The following is a 23,387-nucleotide window of genomic DNA, read 5'->3' on the forward strand; positions in this document are numbered from 1 at the left end:
TTTATTATTGTAGGTCGGTTAGGATTGTAAATGGGCCAAATCGGTCCATGTTTTTATATAGCTGTCATATAAACCGATCTTGGGTCTTGACTTCTTGAACCTCTAGAGGGCGCCATTCTCTTCTGATTTGATTGAAATTTTGCACGTTGTGTTTTGGTATGACTTCCAACAACTGTGCTAAGTATGGTTCAAATCGGTCCATGTTTTGATATAGCTGCCATTTAACCGATCTTGGGTCTTGACTTCTTGAGCCTATAGAGGGCGCAATTCTCATTCGATTTGGCTGAAATTTTGCATGAGGTGTTTTGTTATGACTTCCAATAACTGTGCTAAGTATGGCGTAAATCGGTATAGAACCTGATATAGCTGCCATATAAACCAATCTGGTATCTTGACTTCTTGAACCTCTAGAGGGCGCAATTCGTAGCTGATTTGGCAGAAATTTTGTACAACGGCTTCTCTCATGCCCTTCAACATACGTGAATCCATCTATAACTTGATACAGCTCCCATATAAACCGATCCTCCGATTTTCCTTCTTGAGCCCCTACAAGGCGCAATTCTTATCCGAATGAACTGAAATATTACACAATGACTTCTACAATGTTCAGCATTCATTTATGGTCGGAATCGGACTATAACTTGATATAGCTCCAATAGCAAAACAGTTTTTATTCATTATTCTTTGTTTGCCTAAAAAGAGATACCGCGCATAGAACTCGACAAATGCGATCCTTGGTGGGGGGTATATAAGATTCGGCCCGGCTGAACTTAGCACGCTCTTACTTGTTTTCGTTTGCGTGGGTTGTCAACGTTGGGGGGTCCGTTTTTGCTATTCCTTTGTTTCTCATAGTTTTCTGGGGGTGGGTTACTGGCTCAGCGCCCCAACCGCATGAGTTTTGTGGGATTGCACATGTATCCCTCGTTGTGGCGAGCCGCTTGCTCCAAGATCCGACGCTCTCCTCCATCCGCCCCTAACCTGGGAACAAACGCTGATGTTGGCCATTGGTTATTTGAAGGCGCCAATAACTCGCCTTGTCATATTTAGTATCATTGGCACTCAGTATTTAATTAAGAGCCAGTGCCACCTGACTCCTCAATGAGACTCTCCTCTCGAAAATCGCCGACTGTCCGCGGCCGCATTTGCAGCTACTCCGCATAAAAATGGAGCTCTCCAACATCCGCGCGCGTCCACGCCCGGTAGCTTTTAGCTAAGCTTCCCGTGATAACGATGGACACAACAAAAGTCAGAGCTCAAAGTTCCAGCCTGTGTAGAACTTTGAGCTCCGGCCGAATAGGCCGGGATCTTGGCAGGAACATCAGAATAAATTTGGTTCTCTCCTCCTAATGCTGGCGACATTTGTGAGGTACTTTGCCATGTTAAAACTTCTCACCAAAGGGGTGTCGCTCTGCAGCACGCCGTTCGGATTTGGCTATAAAAAGCAGGTCTCTTATCGATGAGCTTAAAATTGAAGCGGACAGCACTCATTGATATGTAAGAAGTTTGTCCCTCTTCCTTAATGGAATGTTTATGGGCAAATTTGAATTTGCAATCGCGAAAAGTTAACTCAGGTGATTGGTAAGCATATCCTCTGAAGGATTATAACGCAATGATTTGCGTAATCAGTAAGAGTTGCTAAAACTTCCGCACACGCAATGGGTTGTCCGATAATATCCTTAAAGAGTGTTTCACAACTCATGCGGACGATTCTCTTATGTGAGTTAGAAGAGAATCTTCGCAGAAAGTTGCTAGAACTTCCGGACACAGAATGAATTGCCCAATATCTTAGAAAATTGTTTCGCGACTCATACGGTAAAAAGTAGCATAAAAATCTTCCAGAAGATTGTTTTATTCATCGCAAGGACAAACGTTCTTCTAAAACTATGAAAAATGTTTGCAGGACATCAGTAAGCAAACAAAATATAAATGTAAGCTTTGTGGCAGAGTTATGCTGTGTGGGCATTTTCCAAGAACATTATAAGACTGCTGGTAAACTCGAAGGAATGAAGCATGCCTTCACGTCACGTTGCTCAAACGACAAGGCCTACCCACCATCTAATTGAAGTTCACACATAACCAGAACTTGTCTTACCCGTTTTCTCATTTAAAACAGTTACAACATCATCATATTGGTTATCACCTATGGCATACCGATGGTGGTCATGTTAATTTGCTACACTCTTATGGGTCGTGTTTTATGGGGTAGCCGTTCCATAGGCGAGACAACGGAGCGCCAAATGGAATCGATGAAATCGAAACGTAAAGTTGTGCGAATGTTTATTGCCATCGTATCGATATTCGCAATATGCTGGCTCCCATATCATCTCTTTTTCATATACGCCTATCACAATAACCAGGTGACTTCTGCGAAATATGTGCAGCACATGTATTTGGGCTTCTATTGGCTGGCCATGTCCAATGCCATGGTGAATCCAATTATATACTACTGGATGAACAAAAGGTAGGTGGATAATGGAATTTTTACAATTTTGCAAATTAACGCACATACTCTTCTCTCCCAGGTTCCGTTTGTATTTTCAAAAGGCGATTTGCTGTTTTTGCTTCAACGCTGGTGCCATACAAATTAATTCACCAAGGAGTCGCATGACAATGAACAAAAACAGCTCCAATCATCATAGTTCGAAAAGAAAAGGTAAAACTTATTAAAATCTTACAATCACTTAACACCAATATTAAGGGGTGTACAGTGGTGCATACAAAGTTTAGCATGAACGCCAAAGATACTGAATGCCAAGATTTGGCATCATAGGCTAGAGCAACATCATCATTCATTTCCAAGTGAGACTTTCATCCTTGACAATGATGGGCTGGACGGCATTAAGACTAGAGCTGACAAACTATCGATTATCACAACATTCGATATTTTCGATATTTTTAATAATGAATATCGATAGAATTGATATACTAGCGTTAATTTCCCACCACCCATATTTCAAACGAAAATGAGAAGTTTAAATCTGGAGATCGATTTATATAGAAGCAATATCAATGCACAGACCAAATAAAACCATGGTTAATAAAGTCAGTTGGAAGTCATGAGAAAAATCATTGTACAAAATGTTAGCCTAATCGGATGAAAATTGCGCCCTCAATAGGTGCAATGTGCACATTCGGTGTAGGATTGCTTATTTTTGCAAAAAATAAACTTTTGCGATAGAATCCATTGGAAAAATATCAATCGATATTCAGTCGAGGTCACCGTAGCGCAGAGGTTACCATGTCCGCCTATGATGCTGAACGCCTGGGTTCGAATCCTGGCGAGACCATCAGCGGTTTCAGCGGTTGTTTTCCCCTCCTAATGCTATTTTTGCTATGCCATGTAAAACTTCTCTCGAAAGAGGTGTCGTACTGCGGCACGCCGTTCGGACTCGGCTATGAAAAGGAGGCCCCTTATCACTGAGCTTAACTTGAATCGGACTGCACTCATTGATATGTGAGAAGTTTACCCCTGTTCCTTAGTGGAATGAGTGGAATGTTCAGGGGCAAAATTTGCAATTTGCAATTCAGTCAAAAAATTAAATATCGATAGTGCCATCGATATTTTGCCACCTCTAATTAAGACTCGGCTAGTAAATGTAGGCTCCCAATGATTGAAAATGAACTTGATGAGAACTACGAGTATTTGAGATATTTTTCGCTCACCATTGTTGTAGGTGTTTGCCACTTTCGTTTGCAACACATTGAAATTTTAATCTTCTACCTTCTAACGTCTTCTACAATCCTAAAAGAAACTACTGAAATTCGTAGATCTCCCGATCTAAAACCTAAGCTCGTAAGAAGCTCATTTATTTCCCAATTTTGCTGAAATTTAGCACGATAAGTTGTGTTCGACCCTTTGACATCCATGCGAAATCATATCGGATTTCCCAATAAGGACTTAACAATCTTTTTTATACCCACCACCGAAAGATGGGGTTATATTCATTCCATTGCAACACATCGAAATATCCATTTCCGACCCTATAAAGTATATATATTCTTGATCAGGGTAAAAATCTAAGACGATCTAGCCATGTCCGTCCATCTGTCTGTTGAAATCACGCTACAGTCTTTAAACATAGAGATATTGAGCTGACATTTAGCACAGATACTATTTTTGTAGTTAAGCAGGTTAAGTTCGAAGATGGGCTATATCGGGCTATATCTTGATATAGCCCCCATATAGACCGATCCACCGATTTAGAGTCTTAGGCCAATAAAAGCCACATTTATTATCCGATTTTGCTGAAATTTGGGACAGTGAGTTGTGTTAGGCCCTTCGACATCCTCCGTTTATATGGCTTAGATCGGTTTAGATTTAATAGATATAGCTGCCATATAGACCGATACTTCAATTTAGGGTCTTAGGCCCATAAAAGCCACATTCATTATCCAATTTTACTGAAATTTGGAACAGTGAGTTGTGTTAGGCCCTTCGACATCTTCCGTCAATATGGCTCAGATCGGTTCAGATTTGGATATAGCTGCCATATAGACCGATCCTCCGATTTAGGGTCATAGGACCATAAAAGCTACATTTATTATCCGATTTTGCTGAAATTTGGGACAGTGCGTTGTCTTACGACATTCAACATACTCCGTTAATATGGCTTAGATCGGTTCAGATTTGGATATAGCTGCCATATAGACCGATCTTCCAATTAAGGGTCTTAGGCCCATAAAAGCCACATTTATTATCCGATTTTGCGGAAATTTGGGGCAGTGAGTTGTGTTAGGCCCCTCAACATTCTCCGTCAATTTGGCTTAGATCGGTTCAGATTTTAATATAGCTGCCATATAGACCGATCTCTCGGTTTAGGTTTTGGGGCCATAAAAAGCGCACTTATTATCCGAATTTTCGGACAAAGAGTTAAGTTAAGCACCTTGACATACTTCTGCAATATGATACAGATCGGTCCAGATTTGAATATAGCTGCCATATAGACCGATCTCTCGGTTTTAGGTTTTGGGGCCGTAAGAGGCGCATTTATAATCCGATTTCACTGAAATTTGACACAGTGACTTGTATTAGGCTTTTCGACATCCGTGTCGTATATGGTTCAGATCGGTCAAGTTTTAGATATAGCTATTGGGTTGCCCAAAAAGTAATTGCGGATTTTTCATATAGTTGGCGTTGACAAATTTTTTCACAGCTTGTGACTCTGTAATTGCATTCTTTCTTCTGTCAGTTATCAGCTGTTACTTTTAGCTTGCTTTAGAAAAAAAGTGTAAAAAAAGTATATTTGATTAAAGTTCATTCTAAGTTTTATTAAAAATGCATTTACTTTCTTTTAAATAATCCGCAATTACTCTTTGGACAACCCAATACTTAAAAGACCAATGTTTATACCCTACACCACTACTGTGATACAGGGTATTATAAGTTATTGAATTACTTTGTAACACCCAAAAGGAAGAGAGATAGACCCATTGATAAGTATACCGATCGATCCAGAATCACTTTCTGATTCGATTTAGCTATGTCCGTCCATCTGTCTGTCCATGTTAATTTGTGTACAATCTACAGGTCGTAATTTTCATCCAATCGTCTTTAAATTTGGAATAGGCATGTTATTCGGCCTAGAGACGAAGCCTATTGAAATTGGAAAAAATCGGTTCAGATTTGGATATAGCTCCCATATATATGTTCGTCCGATTTTCAGTAATAATGCAATAAAAAGGTCATTTGTTAACCAATTCTCTCGAAATTTGGCAGGAATGACTTTTTTATGACTCTCGACATTACTGGTGAATTACATAGAAATCGGTTCAGACTTAGATATAGCTTTCTTTTAAATATATAACCCGATTTTCACTCCTAGAGCCATTGCAAGCGCATTTATTGACTAATCTTTCCAAAATTTTGTACAACGCCTTCCTCAACGATTATTTCAATATATGAGAAGTTTGCTTGAAATCGGTTGAGATTTAGATATAGCTCCCATATATATGTTCGTCCGATTTGCAGTAATAATGCAATAAAATGGTCATTTGTTAACCGATTCTCTTAAAATTTGTTAGGAAGGATTTTCTCTTGACTCTCGGTATTACTGGCTCAGATTTAGATATAGCTCTCTTTTATATATATCGCCCGATTTTCACTCCTAGAGCCATTGCAAGCGCAATGACTAATCTTTCCAAAATTTTGTACAACGCCTTCCTCAACGATTATTTCAATATATGAGAAGTTTGCTTGAAATCGGTTCAGATTTAGATATAGCTCCCATATGTTCCTCAGATTTTGGGTACTTTGCAATAATGTTGTCATTTGTCAACCTCAATTATTACAGCTGGAACATATATGCCTTTTTGGAAATTTGATACGCATTGTTTAATAACCCATCTGAAAACATCCGCCGAGGTCCATCAAAATTGGTTCAGAATTAGATATAGCTCCCACATTGTACTTATAGGGTAGGTGTAGGGTATTATACAGTCGGCACCGCCCAACTTTTTCCGTTCCTTACTGGTTTGTTATACACAATTGAACAATGACTTGTACTTATTAGTATTTGGTCCAAATCGGAACATATTTCAATGGAACTGCTATGGGATATAAGGTATGCAATTGTCACGGGATTTTGATGAAAGATGGTTTAGATATATACCCGAGGTGGTGGGTATCCAAAGTTCGGCCCGGCTGAACTTAACGCCATTTTACTTGTTACTCCTAACTACTAATTTCGTCATTCTGTTTGTAACTACTCGAAATATTCGTCTGAGACCACATAAAGCATATATATTCTTGATCGTCGCGACATTTTATGTCGATCTAGCCATGTCCGTCCGTCTGTCTTTCTGTCGAAAGCACGCTAACTTCCGAAGGAGTAAAGCTAGCCGCTTGAAATTTTGCACAAATACTTATTATTAGTGTAGGTCAGTTGGTATTGTAAATGGGCCATATCGGTCCATGTTTTGATATAGCTGTCATATAAACCGATCTTGGGTCTTGACTTCTTGAGTCTCTAGAGTGCGCAATTCTTATCCGATTAGAACAAAATTTTGCACGACCTGTTTTGTTATGATATCCAACAACTGTGGCAAGTATGGTTTAAATCGGTCTATAACCTGCTATGATAAACCGATCTTGGGTCTTGACTTCTTGAGCCTCTAAAGTGCGCAATTCTTATCCGATTGGAATGAAATTTTGCACAACGTGTTTTGTTATGATATCCAACAACTGTACCAAGTATAGTTCAAATCGGTTCATAACCTGTTATAGCTGTCATATAAACCGATCTCGGGTCTTGACTTCTTGAGCCTCTAGAGTGCGCAATTCTTATCCGATCGGAATGAAATTTTTCACTACGTGTTTTGTTATGATATCCAACAACTGTGTCAAGTATGGTTCAAATCGGTTAATAACCTGATATAGCTGCCATATAAAACGATCTGGGATCTTGACTTCTTGAGTCTCTAGCGCCTCTAGAGTTATTATCCGATTTGCCTGAAATTTTGTAATACGGATCCTTTCATGACCATCAACATACGTGTTTAATATGGTCTGAATAGTCTATAGCCCGATACAGCTCAGATATAAATCGACCTCTCTATTTTACTTCTTGAGCCCCCAAAGGGCGCAATTCTTATTCGAATTAGCTGACATTTTACACAGGTCTCCAATATGTAATTTAATTGTGGTCCAAACCGGACCATATCTTGACATCGCTCTAATAGCAGAGCAAATCTTTTCTTATGTCCTTTTTTGCATAAGAAGAGGTGCCGGGAAAAGAACTCGACAAATGCGATCCATGGTGGAGGGTATATAAGATTCGGCCCTGCCGAACTTAGCACGCTTTTATCTTAATACTACGTCAGCTAGATTGCTCCATTACAAAGATTAATGAAATCCTGCAGAGCTAGTATACTGTGCAGGCAAATGAACTTGTTATAATGTTAAGATCTCATCCCATATAACACAAAATACAATTAATTCAAACAAACGCGACAGTATCTTCCACAGCCACAACTTCCTTATCAACACCAGCAACACCCCCTTCGACAGCCACCACAACATCAGCAGTATCAGGGACAGCGATCCCAGCAAGACATACACCATCATTCCCAATAGATTGTACACCTTAAGACCAACCATGATTTTCTCTCATACCTTTCACATTTATTTGGCTTCTAATTAATTTACACATATTTTCAGTTGAAGCAAAACCCTACTGGAAACGCAGCACTATCGAGACGCAAATTCAAATACCGAACTCATCGTTGCAGGAGAAGTACGGAGCAGCAGATCATACGGCTAATACTTGTCACATGTTACACCGCAACAGCATTCTGGGCATGGAAAAACCTGCAACGTCCATTGAAGACTCTCCCATTTGTATATCGGTGCACAATGGGCTGGAGCGAAAAAAATTGCAGATCAAATATATATCATGTGATGAGGACAATAATCCTATAGAGTCATAAATTAACCCTCTGTATATGTAACTGCATCCGATCTGTATATAGCGATAAGGAGTTTTAAATTTAGTCCCTAAGCTAGACAAAAGTGCTGAAGGCAAATGTTTTCCATTAAGTGGGCAAGAAAGAAATGAACTTGTAATGAAATTACATCGAATATTTTCTACACAACATATTGTTAGAATTATGTACATATATTAAAATGAAATCAGGAAGTAACAAAATAAAGAAATCTGTGCAGCTGTAATTGATGGTTTCCTGAGGAACTGAATATTTTAAGTATTGAAATAAGGAACTTTTGCTGAGATTTTAACTAGATCTTAAAATGACAAAGGTTTTCATTTGAGATACCCATATAGAAACATACAAACAAGGACAAAAAAAAGGATTTCTATTGAAATGCTAAAGCTTTAATTGATTATGGAAAATTTGCAAACAATTTCCATTCCACATATGTTCCTCTTATTGTACATTATTTGGTAGTCTTTCTGTACGATCACCTTGCGGGGGGATTGATGGATGTATGTATGTGTATATATATTTGAATATGTTGTAATTAGTTTTCTATATAAACATTGTCAACATTTACATTTTTTCAGAAATATTTAATTTAAAGGATTCAATTTGAGTGAACTTTTGTAGTAGGATTACTATTCTGTAGTCTATGTTGTCATACTGTGAGTCTCCATTTATTTATAGCCTAATTACTTGAACTTTTTTTTAAGTTAAGTCTAACTAAAAGAATAAAATTGAAAAGTACTTTAACTTAAAATATTTTAAATTTGTAAATAGGAAAAAGAAATTACCTTTAAGAAAGCTATCCATTTTAAATGTAAATGAAAAAATAAAATATATTTTTAAATGAAACAAAAACAAGACTTTAAATCGAGATATCGGTCTACAAGGCAGCTATATTCAAATCTGAACCGATTTGGGCCAAGTTGTAGAAATATGTCGAAGAGCCTAACACAACGCACTGTCCCAAATTTCGGCGAAATCGGACAATAAATGCGCCTTTTAAGAACCCAAAACCTTAAATCGAGAGATCGGTCTATATGGCAGCTATATTCAACTCTGGACCCATTTGGGCCAAATTAAAGAAGAACGTCGAAGAGCCTAACACAACTCACTGTCTCAAATTTCAGCGACATCGGACAATAAATGCGCCTTTTAAGGACCCAAAACCTTAAATCGAGAGATCGGTCTATATGGCAGCTATATTCAAATCTGGAGCGATCTGTGTCATATTACAGAAGTATATCAAGGTGCTTAACTTAACTCACTGTCCCAAATTTCAGCGACATCAGACAATAAATGCGCCTTTAATGGGCCCAAAACCTTAAATCGAGAGATCGGTCTATATGGGAGCTATATCCAAATCTGAACTGATCTGAGCCAAATTGAAGAAAAATGTCGAAGGGCCTAACACAACTCACTGTCGTAAATTTCAGCAAAATCGGATAATAAATGTGGCTTTTGTGGGCTTAAGACCATAAATCGGAGGATAGGTCTATATGGCAGCTATATCCAAATCTAGGCAAAATTAACGAAGGATCTAGAAGGGCCTAAGACAACACACTGTCCCAAATTTCAGCGAAATCGGATAGTAAATGTGGCTTTTATGCGCCTAAGACCCTAAATCGGAGGATCGGTCTATATGGCAGCTATATCCAAATCTGGACCAATCTCGGCCAAATTCAAGAAGGACGTTGAAGGGCTTAACGCCACTCACTGTCCCAAAATTTCATGAAAATCGGATGATAAATGTGGCTTTAATGGGCCTAAGACCCTATATCAGAGGATCGGTCTATATGACAGCTATATCCAAATCTGGACCAATCTGGGCCAAATTCAAGAAGGATGTCGAAGGGCTTAATACGACTCACTGTCCCAAATTTCGGCGAAATCGGATAATAAATGTGGCTTTTATGGGCCAAAGACCCCAAATCGGAAGATCGGTCTATATGGCAGCTATGTTCAAATCTGAACCGATCTAAGCCAAATTAACGAAGGATGTCGAAGGGCCTAAGACAACTCACTGTCCTAAATTTCATGAACATCGGATGATAAATGTGGCTTTAATGGCCCAAAGACCCTAAATCATCCTAATCTAGACCGATCTGAGCCAAATTGAAAAAGAACGTCGAAGGGCCCAACACAACTTTCTGCCCCAAATTTCAGCAAATCGGATAATAAATGTGGCTTTTATGGGCTTAAGACCATAAATCGGAGGATCGGTCTATATGGCAGCTATATCCAAATCTGGACCAACCTGGGCCAAATTCAAGAAGAATATGAAAGGGCCTAACACAACTCACTGTCCCAAATTTCAGCGAAATCTGATGATAAATGTGGCTTTAATGGGCCTAAGACCCTAAATCAGAGGATCGGTCTATATGGCAGCTATATCCAAATCTAGACCGATCTGAGCCAAATTAAAAAAGAACGTCGAAGGGCCCAACACAACTTTCTGCCCCAAATTTCAGCAAATCGGATAATAAATGTGGCTTTTATCGGCCTAAGACCCTAAATCGGCGGATCAGTCTATATGGAGGATATATCAAGATATAGTCCGATATAGCCCATCTTCGAACTTAACCTGCTAATATACAAAAAATAGGATCCGTGCAAAGTTTCAGCTCAATATCTCTCTACAGACCGACGGACAGACGGACGGACATGTCTAGATCGTCTTAGATTTTTACGCTGATCAAGAATATATACTTTATAGGGTCGGAAATGGATATTTCGATGTCTTGCATACGGATTGACAAAATGAATATATCCCCATCCTTCGGTGGTGGGTATAAAAATATTAAAATTTCATATCAGACTTTTATAGAATTTACATATTAGCTGTACTTCAAAATAGAATTATACTTCATCAGAACTTGGCAAATTGATTTGCAAGTAATTTTTTTCCAAGGATTTTTATATATTTCAATGTGTGTCCTAGGTGGCGTATGTTGTATGCCATATATGGACATAAGTTGCGAAAATAATCATTCGCACCCAAGGCCAATAAATGTATGTATGGTGAACTTGACGGCATCTCCTGTTACATTGGAATGTAACCATTGATTTACCACTCATTTCTAGCATGAAATATGAGGATCTTATGACCTTATCATTGAGTTTAAATTTAAATCGAACAGCACTAATTGATATGTGAGAAGTTTGCCCCTGTTTCTTAATGGAATGTTCATGGGCAAAATTGCAATTACATGACTTGTCGTGACAATGTAGTTCCATAAAGTACTGCTCATAAGCAAGTAGATTATAGATTTTTTTATACCCTCCACCATAGGATGGGAGTACACTGATTTCGTCATTCTGTGCGTATCTCCTCCGTCCGTCCGTCTGTCTGTCGAAAGCACGCTAACTTTCGAAGGAGTAAAGCTAGCCGCTTGAAATTTTGCACAAATACTTCTTATTAGTGTAGGTCAGTTGGGATTGCAAATGGACTATATCGGTCCACGTTTTGATATAGCTGCCATATAAACCTATCTGGGGTCTTGGCTTCTTGAGCCACTAGAGGACGTAATTATTATCCGATTTGGCTGAAATTTTGTATGAGGTGTTTTATTATGACTTCCAACAACTGTGTTAAGTATGATTGAAATCGGTCCATAACCTTATATGGCTGTCATATAAACCGATCTGGTATATTGACTTCTTGAGCCGCTAGAGGCCACAATTCTTATACGATTTGGCTGAAATTTTGCATGAAGTGTTTTATTATGACTTCCAATAACTGTGCTGAGTATGGTTGAAATCGGCCGATAACCTGATATAGCTGTCATATAAACCTATCTGGGGTCTTGACTTCTTGAGCCGCTAGAGGGCACAATTCCAGTCCGATTTGGCGGAAATTTTGCATGAAGTGTTTTATTATGACCTCCAACGACTGGGATGAGTATGGTTGAAATCGGCCTATAACCTGATGTAGCTGTCATATAAACCTATCTGGGGTGTTGACTTCTTAAGCCTCTACAGGGAGAAATTCTTATCCGATTTGGTTGAAAAATTGCATGATTTGTTTTGTTATGACTTCCAACAACTGTATTAAGTATGGTTCAAATCGGTCCATAACCTGATATAGTTGCCTTATAAACCGATCTGGGGTCTTGACTTCTTGAGCCTCTTAAGGGCGCAAGTATGACCCGATTTGGCTAAAACTTTGTACAACGGCTTCTCTCATGACTTTTAACATAAGTGTCGAATATGGCATGAATCGGTTTATAGCGTAATACAGCTCCCCTATTAACCGATCTCCTATTTTACTTCTTCAGCCTCTAAAGTGCGCAATTCTTACGAGATTTGGCTGAAATTTTACACAATGACTTCTACTATGGTCTCCAATATTCAGTTCAATTATGGTCCGAAATGAGCCATTACTTGATATTGTTCCAATAACATTGCAATTATTTTCTTTTATCCTTTATTTGCCTAAAAAGAGATACCGTGGTAAGAGCTCGATATGCGATCCATGGTGGAGGGTATATAAGATTCGGCACGGCCGAACTTGGGACCTTTTTACTCGTTTTATATTTATACACTACACCACCACTGTGGTTCGGGGTATTATAGATTTGTGCATTTATTTGCAACGCTAAGAAGGAGAAGAGCTCGACCCATCGATAAGTATATGGCTCGGCTTAGAATCACTTCCTGATTGGATTTAGCTATGTCCGTCTGTCTGTCCATGTATTCTTGTAATCAAGGCACAGGTCGCATTTCACAAAATTTTGCACAAGTGTATTTTTTGGTCCAAGGACAAATGATATTGATTTTGAAAAAATCGCTCCAGATTTAGATATAGCTCCGTTAAACGCTTTTTATAGCAAGAATATCATCACTAATTAAGTACAATAATTTTGGTTTTTGAAAAAAAATTCAAGCATAATTTTAGGCGAAATTAAGTCAAATAATAAAAATCAAAATTCGGCCGAGCCGAATCTTAGGAACCCACCGAATATTAGGAAATCTACACAAACGAACTTCGTTGAAGGTCACATGGGGTCTCTACGTTCAAAATATCTGCCAATTGCGTCAAAAATTTAAGCTTCTGGGGGCCTTAAAAGTCTATTCGGTAGATTGGTTTAAATAGGATATAAATCAGGTTATAGACCGATTCCGACCGTACTTAGCTTAGATGAGGTTTAAGGTGCGACAATAGGTTCAGAAAAACTTATCGATGAGGTTCAGGATTGGAGGGTCCTCATGGATCACACCTTGTCCGACCATCGCTATATTAGGTTTAGAATAGCACGGCCAGTGACGAATCCGATAAGCTCCCGCAATAAGTTGAAATAAGTCGGAAGACTACTTAGAAGAAGACTTGGGCAATATAATTTCTATTGTTCAATTATAAGACGACAATATTAACAGGATTATAACTTCTATTGTGGGGTATTTCAAAAATAGTTGTCCTTTTCTCTTAAATCTTCGAAATAATTCTTAAGGAAGGACACACTATTTTACGAGTAATAAAACAAAATTGTTTAAATTAACCCTTCCTATCAAAAGTAATTCGCTTCAGAATCTAAAATTTCTGAAAAAATCAATATATATTCTTGATCGTCATGACATTTAAAGTCGATCTAGCCATGTCCGTAAGTCTGTCGAAAGCACGCTTACTTTCGAAGGAGTAAAGCTAGCCGCTTGAAATTTTGAGATTGTAAATAGGCCAAATCGGTCCATGTTTTGATATAGCTGCCATATAAACCGATCTTGGGTCTTGACTTTTTGAGGGCGCAATTCTTATCCAATTCGGCTGAGATTTTGCACGTGGTGTTTTGGTATCGCTTCCAACAATTGTGCTTAGTATGGTTGAAATCGTTTCACAACTTGATATATCTTGGGTCTTGACTTCTTGAGCCACTAGAGGGCGCCCTTCTCATCCCATTTGGCTGAAATTTTGCACGAAGTGTTTTGTTATGACTTCCAACAACTGTACCAAATATGGTTTAAATCGGTCTATAGACTGATGTAGCTGATATATAAACCGATCTTGGGTCTTGACTTCTTGAACCACTGGAGGACACAATTCTTATCCGATATGGCTGAAATTTAACATGAAGTTGTTTCTTATGACTTCCAACAACTGTGCCAAATAAGGATCAAATCGGTCTATAACCTAATATAGCTGCCATCTTGACTTATAAAGCCTCTAGAGGGCGCAATTCTTATCCGATTTGGCTGAAATTTTGTACATTGGCTTCTCCCATGACCTTCAATATACGTGTTCAATATGGTCTTAATAGATCTATAGCGTGGTACATCTTGTATTTAACAATTAAAAGCGTGCTATGTTCGGCCGGGCCGAATCTTATGTACCCTCCACCATGGAGCGCATTTGTCGAGTTCTTTTCCCGTCATCTCTTCTTAGGCAAAAAATGATATAAGAAAAGATTTGCTCTGCTATTAGAGCGATATCAAGATATGATCTGCTTTAGACCACAATTAAATTATATGTTGCAGACCTGTGTAAAATGTCAGCTAATTCGAATAAGAATTGCGCCCTTTGGGGGCTCAAGAAGAAAAATAGATAGATCGATTTATATGGGAGCTGTATCGGGCTATAGACCGATTCCGACCATTATAAACACGTATGTTGATGGTCATGAGAGGATCCGTCGCACAAAATTTCAGGCAAATCGGATAATAATTGCGACCTCTAGAGGCTCAAGAAGTCAAGATCCCAGATCGGTTTATATGGCAGCTATATCTGGTTATGGACCGATTTGAACCTTATTTGACCAAGTTTTTGAAAATCATAATAAAATAAGTCATGCAAAATTTCAGCCAAATCGGATAGGAATTGCGCCCTCTAGAGGTTCAAGAAGTCAAGACCCAAGATCGGTTTATATGACAGCTATATCAGGTTATGGACCGATTTGAATCATACTTGGCACAGCTGTTGGATATCATAACAAAACACGTCGTGAACAATTTCATTCCAATCGAATATGAATTGCGCACTCTAGAGGCTCAAGAAGTCAAGACCCAAGATCGGTTTATATGGCAGCTATATCAGGTTATGGACCGATTTAAACCATACTCGGCACAGTTGTTGAATATGATAACAAAACACGTCGTGCAAAATTTCATTCCAATCGGATAGGAATTGCGCACTCTAGAGGCTCAAGAAGTCACGACCCAAGATCGGTTTATATGGCAGATATCAGGTTATAGACCGATTTGAACCATACTTGGCACAGTTGTTGGATATCATAACAAAACACGTCGTGGAAAATTTCATTCCAATCGGATAAGAATTGCGCACTCTAGAGGCTCAATAAGTCAAGACCCAAGATCGGTTTATATGGCAGCTATATCAAAACATGGACCGATATGGCCTATTTACAATACCAACCGACCAAGCGGCTAGCTTCACTCCTTCGGAAGTTAGCGTGCTTTCGACAGACAGACGGACGGACGGACGGACAGACGGACGGACATGGCTAGATCGACATAAAATGTCGCGACGATCAAGAATATATATACTTTATGGGGTCTCAGACGAATATTTCGAGTAGTTACAAACAGAATGACGAAATTAGTATGTCCCCCATCCTATGGTGGAGAGTATAAAAATCAATTTGTGTTTGTAGGTTTGTTTGTTTGTGTGTTCCTTATAGACTAAGAAATGGCTGAACCGATTTACTTGAAATTTTCACTGATGGTGCATAATGATCCCGCGGTGAAAATAGGGTACTAAATTTTTTGATATCAGAAGGGGGAGCGGACCCTCCACCTTATCCTCATTTTCAGAAACGACAGATTTCGGAGATGGGTGGTAAGATGTAAGCGAAATTTCGTATGCTCTCTTGTAGTAACCTACAAACAAAAATTTGGTATGCAAATTTCGGATGGGGTACCTAGAGTGGGCGCCCCACCCCAAAACCCACCAAATATATATATATACACCAATCACGACAATATGGGACTCAAATGAAAGGTATTTAAGATTAGAAATCGTGTGTGATGTCCAATTGTCGTACCAAATGTTTGGGGAACCACCCCAAAACCCAAAACACCCCTAAATCAGACATAGTTACCGGCCATGGCAATATGAGACTCAAATGAAAGGTATTTGCGAGTACAATTCGAATCTGATATCCAAATTTGGGACAAAGTTTCTGAGGGTCCACCCCTTCCCCAAAATACCCCCCAAACAGGACTTATTTACTGACCATGGGAATATGGGCCTTAAATAAAAGGTATTTGAATGCACAATACGAATCTGATATCCAAATATGGGACCATGTGTTGTGGGGGCCGCCTCTCACCAAAAACATCCCCCAAAGGGGACAAATTTACGACCATAGCAATATGGGGCTCAAATGAATGGTCTTTGGGAATAAAGCACGAATTTGATATCAATATTCGGGAAAAGTGTCTATGTGGCCACCCCACCCCCACAACACCACCCAAATACAATAGTAAGTATTTGCTGACTATTGCAATATGAGGCCCAAATAAGAAGGTTTTTAGAGTGGAACACAAATCCGATATATATTTTCACTGAATGGCCGCCTATCCCCCAAAACACCCCCAAGTCGGTCATGTTTGCCGACTATGGAAATATGGGGCTCAAATTAAAGGGAGTAGATCACGTATATGATATTAACATTTGGGGACCAACTGTCTAGCGGACGTCCCACCACCATAACAACCCCCAAATAGGACGTATTTGCTCACTAAGACAATTTGGGTCTTAAGGAGAGTGGAACTAAATATTTATAGTTTTTTGGGGCCAATACCCCAAACCGGACATATTTGCTGACTTTTGCAAATTCGTTTTTAAAAAACGAATTTGATACCCATTTTTGAGGCCAATGGCAATATGGGGTCCAAATAAATGATATATAGATATATGAGAATAGAGCACGTTGTTGATATATTTTCAGGGCTTAGTGTTTGGGGGACCACCCCAATCCCCAAAATAAACCTAAATTTGGCATGTTTACCGACCATGTCAATGTGGAGCTTAAATGAAAGGTATTGGGGGGTAGAGCAAGAATTGATACCACCTTTTGGGACCAATTTTCTGGGGGTCTACCACTTTCCCAAAATACCCCACAAACAGCAATTTTTTAGTGACCATCGCAATATGGGGCTCAAATAAAGGTATTTGGGAATAGAATACGAATTTGATATCCAAATGTAGGACCATGTATTTAGGGCGTCAACCTTCCCAAAAAAACCCCCAAAGGGTAAAAATTTTTTGACCATGCCAATATGTGGCTCTGATGAAAGGTATTTGAGATTAGAAAACGAATTTGATAACCAATTTTTGGGACCATGTGTTTGAGGGACGTCTCATCCTGTAAACTCCCCTCAAAACCAATGGCAATATGGGGTTTAAATAAATGGTATTTGAGAGAAGATCACGATGCTGATAGTTTTTTTTGGGCCAAGTGTGTGAAGGACCACGTCACCGCCGAAAACACCCCTAAATCAGACATCATGAGAATATCGGGCTAAAGTATTTTAAGAATGGAGTTCACCTTACATTCAAACTTAAATTCGTGGACCAATAAAGATCATATGGGATTCAGATAAAGGCACTTATATTGTTAAACTGTTGGTCAAGCGATATACTATTTTCGTAGCATGGTATTTCACTAAAAGCCCTTTAATTGTTGAAAATAAATATTCCAAGGAAACTTTTGTTACATATAAAGTAAAAGAAGGCTCAGCGGAGCGGGCCCGGCTCAGCTAGTAGGATCATAAATGCGCTTTTGGCAGTCCGAAAAATATTTAATAGGGCCGAGGTCACCAACTTTAAAGGCCAATCACTGGGCCCCCTCGATCTTCTAGGACCCTAAAATCAACTGGTTAACACCTTAGCTATAACTATCTAAAATTTCGTGATGATATCTTTATCCGCTAAAAAATAACAGTGCCACTCAGAAGCCGATTTGTCTGGAATTTTGCATGTGGTGTTTTGTTTTGACTTCCAACAATTGTGCCAAGTACGGTCTAAATCGGTCTATAACCTGATATAGCTCTCATATAAACCGATCTCCCGATTTGACTTCTTGAAACCCTGGAAGCCGCAATTTGTATCCGATTTGGATGAAATTTTGCATGTATTGTAGTACTCTGTTATGATTTCCAACAACTGTGTTCAGTACGGTCCAAATCGGGTTTTAACCTGATATAGCTCTAGCATAAACCGATCTCCCGATTTGATTTCTTGAGACCCTGAAAGCCGCAATTTTTGTCCGCTTTGGCTAAAATTTTGCACGTACTGTTCTGTTATGACTTTCAACAGCTGTGCTTAGTACTGTCCAAATCTGTCCATAACCTGATATAGCACCCATATAAACCGATCTCCCGATTTTACTTCTTGAGACCCTGGAAGGCGCAATTTTTATCTACTTTGGCTAAAATTTTGCATGCAGTGTTCTGTTACGATTTCCAACAACTGTGCCAAACACGGTCCAAATCAGTCTGCAACCTGATAAAGCTCCCATGTAAACCGTTCTCTCGATCATCGTTGTTCGGTTCCTAGAAGCTTTAATTTTTGCTGGTTTGACAGAAGTTTGGTATGTAGAATAAAATGATGCCCTTCAACTAATCTTATTTTGTATGAATTTTTAGCAGAATCCTTGGTGGTGGGTTCCCAAGATTCGTCCCGGCCGATCTTAGCACGCTTTTACTTGTTGACGAAAAAAATCAGCTTTCTCATTATTAGGCCAGAAATTTATAAGGCAGCCCTCGTAATGTAGATTTAAGTTTTGATTTTGGTCCAAATTTAACAATCAAATATTTCCATCGAACAAAAACATGAAGTGTCCAGAAGTCTTTTCTTGTTAGATAAGCTTCCCGCTGAATAGACGTTTATACGTATTAACGTAGAGACAAGATGCTCCCCTTTTGGATGCCAAAAACTAAATAAGATAGCGAGCAGATTAGGATAAAAGTGATAAGACAGTTATTTGATCTTGCCAGTGTTTGTTAGAGCTGGTGGTAACTAAACGATTAGATACTAACACTGCAACAGAAGATTAAATCACGATAAGCCCACCACCAGCAACCACAAATACAACATGAAAAAATGAAGTTCATAAAAATAATATCTAAATTATAAACGGTGTTTAAACAACTCCACTTGTTCTTGTGTTAACAGTACTCGTACATCTGAAGAAGAGGAAACGACAGTGATATGAGACTTTAGCTATGTGCCAACAACAAGAGCAGGCGTTTATGGCAGCTTCCCTGAATGATTTCACAAAATGTATCAATTCTAGGAAAGAATGAAAGAAAAGTTCACGCTGTCTCTTAGAAAGCAACTGAATGAAATGTCTCATCAGCGGCACTTTTTAAATATGCCTGTAATTGTCGCAGAAGAATCAGTCCAGACGTGACATTCAAACCGATTGAAGGCAACAGAAAAACGGAAGATTTCAAACTAAAGGAAATATAACGCAAAAAGTTCTACCCTACCTTCTCGGAAAAGTGCATGTCTAGCTTTTTAATTAAAATAAGAAAGGAATTAATTGAAATCCCATAGAAAAAAATACAGTGTTGTGTGTAAATATTGCCCTCAATGTGATATCAATTAATAGACGTAAATTGAAAACAAAATAATTTGCTGAAGAAAATTTCAATCTTGCTGATGCAGTTTCTGCATGCAAATCCCAAATCAAACGGACTTGAAAAATTTGAAGTTATTTTTAAAAAAAAAGTCATACAATTTGAAAAAATTCGCTTTAATAAGAAAACTGCCTAAGATTTGAAAATCCGTCTCAAATAATCATCCGCATCATGGCAGTGACGAGCGTCAACAACGATGACGAGGCATCATCCCCAAGAAATGACAATAAAACTAAAGGTAGTTTACAATCGAAAGATAAGAGCTGAAGTGTTTATCCATTATGGTCGGTCTATCGTACTTTAATCTCTATCATAATGATTTTTATAATGTGCTGACAGCAAATTTCTCTACGTAATTTCTAGTGCAGAAAAAATAATTGAGCCAATAAGGCAAGATGTCCCATAATTGATGCTTAACTTCGAAGTAGTGAAATATTTAATTTTGTCAATTTAAATCCAGGCCATTGAGAACATTTCTCTGCTAGCGTCTGATTTAAGAACTGAACTTAACTGAAATTGCCTTTAAATGTTATCGAAATCTGCATGATGCAGCAAAAATAAATACATTCAACCTCAATGGGATTAGTGACCATTTTATGGTATCTTCATATGCAAATAGTGATTTTGGAAAAGCAAAGCATGAGTTGTAAAAATGAGGCATTGCTGTAATTATAAAGAATAAGCAACAAGGCGTTAAGTTCGGCCGGGCCGAACTTTGGATACCCACCACCTCGGGTATATATGTAAACCACCTTTCGTCAAAATCCGGTGAAAATTTCGTAATGTATGCCCCCATAGCAGCATTATCTAAATATGGTCCGATTTTGACCAAATTCGACACGGATATTGAGTGAACTAATAAGTACAAATCGTTCAATTTTATATTGTAGAAGAAAATATTGGTCTTTTTGGTAGCCATATCCAAATATAGACCGATCTGAACCATATATGACACGGATGTCGAAAAGCTTAACATAGGTCAAAGTGTTAAATTTTAGCAAAATCGGATTATAATCGAGAGATCGGTTTATATGACAGCTATATCGAAATCTTAACCGATCTGGGCCAAATTGAAGAGGGCGGACGAAGGGCCTAACACAACTCACTGTGCCAAATTTCGGGGAAATCGGACAATAAATGTGCCTTTTATGGGCCCAAAATCTAAGATCGAGAGATCGGTCTATATGGCAGCTATATCCGAATCTGGACCGATCTAATCCAAATTGATAAAAGTTGTAGTAGTAATATAGTCGGAGTTGACAAATTTTTTCAACGGCTTGTGACTCTGTAATTGCATTCTTTCTTCTGTCAGTTGTCAGCTGTTACTTTTAGCTTGCTTTAGAAAAAAAGTGCGCGAAATTTTGTTTACATTTGTTTGTTTGGCGTCAATTTTAATATGGGTACCCCACATGTATTGAAAGAAACTCATTTAACAAACCGAATCAACGCTTGTGATATGCACCTTAAACGCAATGAATTCGATCCGTTTTTAAAACGAATCATAACTGGAGATGACAAATGGATTGTTTACAACAACGTTAGTCGAAAACGATCATGGTCCAAGCATGGTGAACCAGCTCAAACCACTTCAAAGGCTGATATCCACCAAAAGAAGGTTTTGCTGTCTGTTTGGTGGGATTGGAAGGGTGTGGTATATTTTGAGCTGCTTCCAAGGAACCAAACGATTAATTCGGATGTTTACTGTCAACAGCGACCAGAATTGGTCAATCGTAAAAGTGTCATATTCCACCAGGACAGCGCTAGACCGCACACATCTTTGGTCACTCGCCAAAAACTGAGTGAGCTTGGCTGGGAACTTTTGATACATCCACCATATAGCCCTGACCTTGCACCATCAGACCACCATTTATTTCGATCTTTGCAGAACTCCTTAAATGGTAAAACTTTTGGCAATGATGAGGCTATAAAATCGCACTTGGTTCAGTTTTTTGCAGATAAAGGCCAGAAGTTCTAAATTTGCCAGGAAGATGGCAAAAGGTTATCGAACAAAATGGCAATTATATATTTGATTAAAGTTCATTCTAAGTTTCATTCTAAAATGCATTTACTTTCTTTTAAAAAATCCGCAATTACTTTTAGGCAACCTAATATATCCAAATCTGGACCGATCTGAGCCAAACTGAAGAAGGATGTCGACTGTCCTAACACAACTCACTGTCCCAAATTTCTGCAAATTTTGATAATAAATGTGGTCCTAATACCCTAAATCGGCGGATTGGTCTATATGGGGGCTATATCAAGATATAGTCCAATATAGCCCATCTTCGAACTTAACCTGCTTATAGACAAAAAAAAGAATCTGTCAAAAGTTTCAACTCAATATCTCTATTTTTATACCCATAGGATGGGGGGTATACTAATTTCGTCGTTCTGTTTGTAACTACTCGAAATATTCGTCTGAGACCCCATAAAGTATATATATTCTTGATCGTCGTGACATTTTATGTCGATCTAGCCATGTCCGTCCGTCCGTCCGTCTGTCTGTCGAAAGCACGCTAACTTTCGAAGGAATAAAGCTAGCCGCTTGAAATTTTGCACAAATACTTCTTATTAGTGTAGGTCGGTTGGTATTGTAAATGGTCCATCTCGGTCCATGTTTTGATATAGCTGCCATATAAACTGATCTTGGGTCTTGACTTCTTGAGCCTCTAGAGTGCGCAATTCTTATCCGATTTGAATGAAATTTTGCATGACGTGTTTTGTTATGATATCCAACAATTGTGTCAAGTATGGTTCAAATCGGTCCATAACCTGATATAGCTGCCATATAAACCGATCTTGGGTCTTGACTTCTTGAGCGTCTAGAGTGCGCAAATCTTATCCGATTGGAATGAAATTTTGCACGACGTGTTTCATTCTGATATCCAACAATTGCACCAAGTATGGTTCAAATCGGTCCATAACCTGATATAGCTGCCATATAAACCGATATTGGGTCTTGACTTCTTGAGCCTCTAGAAGGCGCAATTCTTATCCAATTTGAATGGATTTTTGCACGTAGTATTTTGTTATGATACCCAACAACTGTGCCAAGTGTGGTTCAAATCGGATCATAACCTGATATAGCTGTCATAGAAACAGATATGGGGACTTGACTTCTTGAGCTTCTAGAGGGCGCAATTCCTATCCGATTTGGCTGAAATTTTGCACGACGTATTTTATTCTTACTTTCAACAACTGTGTCAAATAAGGTTCAAATCGGTTCATAACCTGATATAGCTGTCATATAAACCGATCTGAGATTTTGACTTCTTGAGCCTCTAGAGGGCGCAATTATTATCCGATTTGCCTGAAATTGTGTACGACGGATCCTCTCATGACCATCAACATTCGTGTTT

General features: G+C 38.7%; 2 protein-coding genes across 3 annotated transcripts in view; both read left to right on the plus strand.

Moving 5' to 3' along the window:
* LOC106089254 (tachykinin-like peptides receptor 86C) overlaps positions 1 to 9,109 on the plus strand; it is a 130,652-nt gene extending 121,543 nt beyond the window's left edge. The window contains exons 6-9 of the mRNA XM_059361702.1: positions 1,901 to 2,020; positions 2,114 to 2,461; positions 2,523 to 2,653; positions 8,156 to 9,109. Of these exons, the coding sequence (XP_059217685.1) occupies positions 1,901 to 2,020; positions 2,114 to 2,461; positions 2,523 to 2,653; positions 8,156 to 8,424 (868 nt within the window). The 3' untranslated portion in view covers positions 8,425 to 9,109. The remainder of the gene's footprint in view (positions 1 to 1,900; positions 2,021 to 2,113; positions 2,462 to 2,522; positions 2,654 to 8,155) is intronic.
* A 10,680-nt stretch (positions 9,110 to 19,789) lies between these two features.
* The window catches only part of LOC106089255 (synaptic vesicle glycoprotein 2C), a 63,999-nt gene continuing 60,401 nt past the window's right edge, over positions 19,790 to 23,387 (plus strand). For both annotated transcript variants that reach the window (XM_059362536.1, XM_059362535.1), the window contains exon 1: positions 19,790 to 20,266. In XM_059362536.1, the coding sequence (XP_059218519.1) occupies positions 20,200 to 20,266 (67 nt within the window). In that variant the 5' untranslated portion in view covers positions 19,790 to 20,199. The remainder of the gene's footprint in view (positions 20,267 to 23,387) is intronic.

Source organism: Stomoxys calcitrans, chromosome 2, assembly GCF_963082655.1.
Source record: "Stomoxys calcitrans chromosome 2, idStoCalc2.1, whole genome shotgun sequence".
NCBI classification, from domain to species: domain Eukaryota; kingdom Metazoa; phylum Arthropoda; class Insecta; order Diptera; family Muscidae; genus Stomoxys; species Stomoxys calcitrans.